Below are 8691 nucleotides of genomic sequence, written 5' to 3' on the forward strand. Positions count from 1 at the left end.
AGGAGGGGGGGGGGGGGGGGGGGGTTAATTGTGATGCCAACCAATAAGAAAATGTAAAATGGTCTATAGAGTACCATAAACATATTTGCAGAATATTGTAAAAGATGATGAAAAGGCTTCAAGAATACTAAAGGGGTGAACATGCAACTTTCTTTAAACGTCGATTAATCTGCATTTTAATATATTTTAAATGTCAATTAATCTGAATTTTAATATATTTTAAATGTCAATTAATCTGAATTTTAATTTATTACTATGTGCATAATGTAACTGAAGAAGAAATTAACGAGGGCAATTGACAAAAATGGGGAAAAGCTATGTTACAGGCTTATTGCACTGTAATTAGATGCATTCACCAATCAAAACTCTACGTTTTTCAAAAAGCTGAAAACATTAAAGGATCATGTGGCAGGGCTTTTGCATTTTATTTTTTTTTAGTAGAAGAGCTTCCCGAGGAAGCAATCCAAGTCAATGTCCTCTAAAAACTCTTCTAACGAGTGGCTTTTAAATCCCCTGTTAAACGGGCTGTAAGAAAAGAAAAATGGACAGCCAACCCAGTTCTCCCAGAGCGAGACCAAACCAATTGGTTCTCGACATGATAACACTGAAATTTATTTCTTAAGCAGACTGAGACCAGACTAATTCATCAGGTTCCACTTTCCAGGGAATTTTACTTACCTCCAATGTGTACTCACACTGTAAAATTGGTGCAACTATATAGAGTGAGAATATATACTCGTGCATATTATGAAAGCTGCGAAATTTATATGCTAAACTACACTAAATATTTGGCTCTACAAGCAGAGTAACAATCCCAACCAAGGGAAAAAATTATTTTCTACAAAAACACAGTTTTATCTGGATTTGAAGTATGTTCAAACAAATAAAACTGATTGTTGTAATCTAGATAGCTATTTCAGCTTCCAAAGAGAGATTACCATATTTCTCCATTAGCTTATATTAAGAGACACTAACTTAAGATTTACATTTATTTTGTGTTTTCATGACATGAAGGGATATCTCAATGTTGTTTTATTCGTTGTTAGCCCCAAAATTTTGGCATTCATTATGGCAAATATAACAGTTCTCTGAAAATTTTTCAACTATTCTCAAAATTCCTAAATCACAATTTCAGCAAGATCAAGCTCAGCAAATTATGCTCCCAAGCCCAGCTATTCTTTATTGTAGGCACATATAGAAATCCTTATTTCTTCATCATCCATTTTGATACGTATAGCTACTCTAACCCATGAGTGGTTTCAAAATGACTGCATCTTGAGGTTAAAACTGGTGACACCCACCAAAAATAAGCTTTAAGGGATCTTGTCATTCTATTCCATGAATTAGAGAGAGAGATCAGCCTCAACCAGTTGGAGGTAAAGATAACTGATGATATAGATAAGATGGTGTGGGAATGCCTTGGAAATTGGATTTTCGGGTAGGGATGTGGGGTTGCTACCTTGCCTGGTAACCGAAAAGAGATAACAATGATTTAATGATTCATGTCTCCCTTGACTCTACTATTGAATGAAATGCAAATAGGCATTATAAATAAAGAAGAAAATTAGAAGTACAATAAAAACATGCATAGACAATAATTATTTTTCCTCGAGATATTTGTGTGCAATCACAAAGTGCATAAACTAACCATTCTGAAACACAGTCTTCACAGAAGATATGTTTACAGCGCAACAAGATAGGGGCATGCATCTTCTCCTGGCATATAGCACACAGATCTCCTACGGAATTCACCTGTGTTTAGTAATTTACAGATTAGTTTATCAAATGCTTTTCCTGTTTCCTGATGATGTATACATCATAAAAATCCTCAACATAATATATGAACCAGGATATGAAGATTGAAGACTGAGCAGAGAGGTGCATGTCACTTTTAGAGGACATATGCTCTTACTTACTTCATGCTCAGCCAACTCAAAACAAAAAACAAGTAAACTATGGATTCGACCATGAACTTTGACAGCAGGGACATAACTAACGACAGTAACGAAATGTGGACAAGCGTGCTGAGATATAGCTGTCAAGAGAAAATCCAAACACTCAAGAACATAGGCTATGAATTGGAGGCATTCAGTGTATTACTGGCTTGGATCAGCAGACTTTTAATGGTAAAACTTGGATATTTTGCTGATCTTCGGGATTTAACTTGGCAAGTATTCCAGTCACCTGAAAATTTACGTGGCAAGGGATGTAACCTGTGCCTTTACATGTGCAAGGTGAATGACCATTTACTTACTAAAAGTCCAAAACCAATGTGTTGTTACAAGAAGACATTAACAACTGAAAATGCTAACAAAAAATACAATCTTATGCTGGAACTGTGCCTTTACATGTGCAAGGTGAATGACCATTTACTTACTAAAAGTCCAAAACCAATGTGTTGTTACAAGAAGACATTAACAACTGAAAATGCTAACAAAAAATACAATCTTATGCTGGAACTGTGCCTTTACATGTGCAAGGTGAATGACCATTTACTTACTAAAAGTCCAAAACCAATGTGTTGTTACAAGAAGACATTAACAACTGAAAATGCTAACAAAAAATACAATCTTATGCTGGAAAGTCATTATGGATTCTTATCCAGAAATTCAAAAATATTAGTTGGAAAGTTGGCATGGAAAATGCAATTGAACATGGACTATCGGATCAAAATTATAAGTTCAAATCGTTGCCTTGAATAACCATTTAGTCCTCATTCATTAGAGAACAACTAAGATAGTACAAAATGAAGCAAACAAGATGAGCTCAAAAGGTTAATGCAAAGGAAAGTAGGATTTACTAAATATATTCCTGATTGTTAGATACAGTAGGAATATTAAGGTTACTTCTGCCACTTTGACACCAGCAGGTTCCATACTGATCAAAATTATTCTCATAATTTAAAAGCCAAGTGATGGAGGTAAATATGGAATAGAATTAGTAGTTAGAAGGGATTTTAAAATAAGAGTTGAATTCATATTATGATCGTTCAGATTAGATTCAGTTAGATTTAATATTTTGATAAAGTTATAGCTTATTAGAAGCTCTTTTAATTTTAGATTAGTTTCTATATAAATAGAGGGTTTGTTCATTTATAAATTCCAACCTTGAACATATGAAAAATTGATTTTCTTTGGCGTCAATTCTTCTGTTATTAGACCTCTTTTTTCTTGTTCCATTGCTTGTTCATTGTCAAATTAGTACACTCCTGCATCACAAAGACATTACAAATTGTCGTGTAGTCGGCATTAAGGCATGTGTTAGTCTGCTTTCACACCAGTAGGTTCCATATGGACCAAAACTAGTTCCACAAAATTTAAAAGTAAAAGAAACATTATACCTCTTCCGATGTCGCATAAGACCCATAATGAACTTCCTTTCTCGATAATGCCTTCAAGGCAGCAACGAAGGATTGGACCTGACAGCAGGGTGGAAGAAGATAAACAAATCTCTTTAAATATGGTGTTCCACATTGTTCATAATAAACAAGCAAGTGAATGCAAGAAATACCTTTTCAACAATTGATGTAAGCTTGAAAGTTAAATACAACCCTGTTGTCAATGATGAGAAGAGGCTTCCATTTTCTTTGTTCAAGAAGAATTTATACCATACAGGGGTTGGTAAAAGTGCTCGGTATAGAAGCAGCATGTACTCAATTAGTGTCAACATTTGACCCTGAAAGCAAATCATACATCAGAATTCTATGGAATCAAATAGTACGCCACTGAACTAACAGCAACTTTATTATATACTGTAGAAACTGTATTACCTGTCTGCGGAAATTATGGCCCTTGCCATTCCTATAATACATTAGCAGAACCAACTTCAAGACCATTGCAGCCTGCCGCACCATTGTATCTGAATCAAACAATTTCAGAAAAAATTAAAAGGAAACAACTAAGTAAAGTACCCTTAACAATATTCCCCCTCAAGTTATCCCTTGCCTTCCAGAAAAACCCTAAGTATAATAAAATTGTATATGCTCAAAAATATAAACTACAATAAATGTTAGAAAACAAGTTATACAAATTTTCAAATTTCAGAACAGAAACTGATTATTGGATAATTTTCAATAGGAAAAAGAGAGGGAAAAACTATGCCATGAGCAATTTAATTTGAGGGGACAAATATAGACATGCAATGATCATATAAAATGTAAACAAGTATAACCAAAGTTTAAATTATGTTGTTCAGTAAGGCACAAGGCACTTGATTTCCTTCTCGTATTTAACTACCAATGCATATTCAGCATGCACACAAACAGGTTTCAAATAATCAATTATTTGGTCCCTTTGTGTATATCATATAGACGAAATGAAGTTATTGCCAAAATAATAAAGAGCTCAAAGAATTCATACCATTTACCAAGGTGATAAAAATTGCATTCCAGAAAGGTGGGATAACCTTTGGAGGAACCATGAATAGAGGGTAGAAAATATCATCATTCCGACACCACCAGTAGATTCCAGATACATGAAGTATGAAGGCAAATGAATAACCAACAAGCACGGAAATCTTTCTCTCTCCCTGCAAAAGCCAGTGTTTAGTTGTTCTTAAGTATTCCTATAGTCATCTTTATTCCTTCTACTAAAAGAGGTATGGCTTAAACGTTAAACAATTAACATGAATATGCTACAAACTACTCAGTACTCAACATATGAAACACACACCATACCTTTAGAGCTGTCTGTTTCCGAAGAATGTCATTAGACTTGAACAAGCCAGCAGTGATCCAAATTGTAATAAAGAAACCTGAAGTTCCATATTTAGAAAAGTCGAGGGTTTAATACACAAAGAAAAGAAATGTGAATTTATAAATGAAAACAGTTATAAGGTACATATTATTAAATCTCCTAACTTATCAAATAGAAAACTAATAATTCGAATAAGTACCAAAATCAAGTTTTGAAGGACAGTCAAAACATGAGAATACCCATAACAGAAAAAAGGGGCTAGTTAATTTCATAGACACGGAAGATTATGCATGAGTTATCTCCTCATGATTCTCTGTAAAAAGATAATCAAGAAAGATGATATTTAATGTTATCTAGAACATGAATAACATCAAGATATGGAAAGTGAATGGTAAAAGCAATTAGGCTGCATAACTTATGATAAACAAGTAAAAGGCTTGTTTCTTTCATACAGTGCCCACATCACTGAAGTAATTTACCCAAAACATTTCATTAGTTGTAGAATTATGGTTAAAATACAACATGGAATAAGAAGGTGTGAGTCCAGTGGGAACTTAAAGACAGCTCTAATGATATCCAAACATTTTAACAATTCATTCCACACTAAACCAAGCTATATGCAATAACTAATCCAGGAAAACAATATATAAAGGGAAAGCTACAGGTCTCAGAAAGGAAAACTATGATTTTATGGTTACTGCATCTTAAATGCTGCTTATTTTCCTCGAAAAATAAAGTTTCAAAGAGGACCAAGAAAACAGTGGTTTATTAGGCCAAAAGTCGAAAACAGAGAAGTCAATTATGCTTTAACAATTGCATCAAAACGAAACTTTCTAGGAGATTATAAAGCTGAGCTATTGTGGAAAGATCTAAAGGCATTGAATAAACATTACTCAATCACCATAGCATTCAATTTCAAAGAAGATAATAAGAAGCAATGAGACTAAAACAATTTATATCCACATCTATCCTACTCTGGCCTATGATGCACGATACGGACACGTGCGTCTGACACGATATGTGTTGGATACATCGACTCATGATTTTTCAAAAAAGTATCGACACGTCACGTCGTCGACATGTTGATTAAATTCTTTAAAATTCTTCATTTGTATAGTATAAAATTATAAATTTAGTTTTATACTTATTATTGATTTTTCATGTTGAAATCTTTTAAATATAAATACTTATTTGTTATTTACTAATAATTTTGAGTTAAAAATATATAATAGCTATAGTAAGAAAGAAAAATGATTATTGTAGAGAGTCCGAAGAGTGTCAATATCGACACGTGTTGGACGTGTCCGTGCTACAAAGACTGGCTTTACCAACAATGAATTTCAACAGAGTCATTATTAGCATTGCAACAATACATTTGGGCTATTCTGGAAAGATCAAAAGGCATTGAATAAATTTTACTCAATCACTATAGCATTCAATTTCAAAGAATAGAATAACAAGCAGTGAGACTATAGCAGTCTATACCCAATTCTAAACTACTCTGGTTATATCAACAACAAAGTTCTCAGTAGCATTACAACAAGAGCAATGAACATTTTCCAACTTCCACACACAGAGACAAGTCTTCCATGCATTTTAAAGCATGCTTAGGAGTGCTTTTAAGTGATTATAAGTTGTAGGTCCTACAAAATGTGTGAATACTAAGCAGATAGTGGTCGTGGATCCTATTAAATATGTGGATAATAATAAGTATCTTTGACCAACTTAATTTATAATTTACGCATTGTCAAACATACACTTAATAGCCTCTGAGCATTTAAACGTATAACATCATAGCACTATCTTAACAATAAACATTACTTCTAATTGTTATCAATTAGTGTGTGATAAGTTATTTTCTTCCATCAGCTGTCCTTCAATTTTATATTCTTGCAAACCTCATCCAACATCTTTATTTGCAACTTCTTGCAGTACATGCTGAAGTTTACAAGCTAAAACCAATGCACGTGAAAAATGTTACAAGGTAAAGCTTTCTTACAATCAACCAGTTATGGATAAAAAAAGATTGCTACTTTTCATTGTATCCACTGTCACTAATAAATTACAAGATTTGTACCATCACGTCACCTAAACTTAGTTGCTTCCAGGAAAAGTACCTAACAGCACCGCATCAAATCTGCTCTGAAATCTCATATTGTTTGAGCATGATAGATATGGCACTGAAACTACGTAGCCTATGTTTGTCTCATGTCTATAAATTGTTTATGAAAATTAAAGTCATTTTTTTGACTGCACATTTTGTGGGATCCGCCACTTATTTCTATCTATTTATAAATTAAATCATTCATAAACACTTCCCAAGATGCACTTATTTGAGTTTTCACAAAGGAGGACCAGTATCTTTAACTACCTCTACCCTGTTCAAATATGAACGTAAGTTCAAAAGTAATTTAAATTGGAGGGAAATGAATACAACCTCCTAAAAATGAAAAATGAAAATCCGGCACCTAAACATGATGATCAGATACCTCATAATTCAATGGAAAACATCTACTTGCACAAATGTCAGTGTGGATGCAAAAGCATAATTGAATGTAAATCAATTTTACCTAGCCTAGATTGAATCCAACCAGAATTCCAACTCAGATTAGCCTAGAACTATGATAAAATCATAAGAATATGGATCCTATACAATTTGTCGATATGACACACGATCAAGTTCGAAACATGATTGGCGTCATCCTTAAAGGAAATATGATGTACATACAATTCGCCAGAATTAGTTAGATGCATATTGAGAACGTCTACTATGATAAACATAAACAAAGTCAAAATATTACAATAAAGTAAACCCTCAATACTCCAAAAATTACCTTGCAAGTGCTGGCGGATGAAAACCATCAATAAAAGCAAAGCGAAGGGAAGAATCTGCTCAATCCACCTCGCAGCCTGCTGTATATCATATCTTTGAGAAGATGACGTTTCCCTGTTGGTATCATTACTACTACCGCTGCCACCATAATTATCATCAACAAAATCCCCCGTAGGCTCCTCCAAACCCAAACCCAAGCCTGCTTGTTCACTCTCTCCTCTATTGTCAACAATCCCGATTCTATCCTGCTCCCCTGCCCCGATTATCCGAATAGCAACCTCCCCATTGTTATCATTACTATTACTAGTACTATTCAGACTATTCTCATTGATTGTAACAGGATTGTTGGTGGCTTCAGACATAAGGGGCTGGGCATCGGAGTGGAAATCTGGTCGTACCCGGAGGATCCCGGAATATTCGAGTAGGGATGAAACAGGGGAATTGAAGAACCGAAGGGGAGAAAAAGGGATTCTGGAATTTTCTCGATTGCTTGATGAATAAGGCCATGAATCAGAATTCGAAGTATCAGAACTTGCTGCAGACTCCATAATTTTCACTTTTTCGGAAAACCCACAAAAAATCTAAGGATATCAGAATGAAAAATCCGCAAAATTTTAATGATATGAGAATGAAGATTCTTTTCTTTTATGCTTCTGGCAAAGAAAAGTTCAAAAAAGGAAGGAGATAACAAGAGAAAAGTCAGATGAGCGAGGATGAAAGAATTGAATGAGTGAGAACTACTGTAATATTTCTCACTGATGCTAAAGTGACAGGCTGGTGACAGAAAAAATAAACAGCACCTCGACCCTTGATTTGATTTGTATTCACCTCAACTCATGTTTATTCCCCTGTCTCCAACTCTGTCAACCTAGCAGAGCTCAATATTTTTTAGGAAAGTGTTGGTCTGTCAAGTGAAAATTAATCAAGCCTTGTATGGCTGTCACAATGAGATGGGCTGCAGGTCGAACCTGCATGTAATAAAAAAGGGAACAATACATAACTACAATACTCTAAAGATCAACATTTCTAAATTAACAAACTTGTAAAATAATTTCCAAAATCAGGTGTTAATTCATATTTTAATTAATAATAAAATAATTCTACTTACCCCATCCCATTTGTGTCTTCAAATTCATACCTTAATCCTCTTGTTTCACTTCCACT

At 34.1% G+C, this 8691-nt stretch overlaps 1 protein-coding gene across 2 annotated transcripts in view; it reads right to left on the reverse strand.

Moving 5' to 3' along the window:
- The window catches only part of LOC111388293 (RING finger and transmembrane domain-containing protein 2-like), a 9070-nt gene extending 595 nt beyond the window's left edge, over positions 1-8475 (reverse strand). Inside the window, exons 1-7 of one of the 2 annotated variants that reach the window (XM_023013001.1) lie at positions 7529-8466; positions 4676-4752; positions 4359-4527; positions 3770-3858; positions 3511-3675; positions 3341-3418; positions 1649-1752 (exon numbers count right to left, since the gene is read on the reverse strand). In XM_023013001.1, the coding sequence (XP_022868769.1) occupies positions 1649-1752; positions 3341-3418; positions 3511-3675; positions 3770-3858; positions 4359-4527; positions 4676-4752; positions 7529-8075 (1229 nt within the window). In that variant the 5' untranslated portion in view covers positions 8076-8466. The other variant, XM_023013062.1, reaches the window with a different exon arrangement.
- Positions 8476-8691: the final 216 nt, after the last annotated feature.

This window comes from Olea europaea, chromosome 1, assembly GCF_002742605.1.
Source record: "Olea europaea var. sylvestris chromosome 1, O_europaea_v1, whole genome shotgun sequence".
Lineage (NCBI taxonomy): Eukaryota > Viridiplantae > Streptophyta > Magnoliopsida > Lamiales > Oleaceae > Olea > Olea europaea.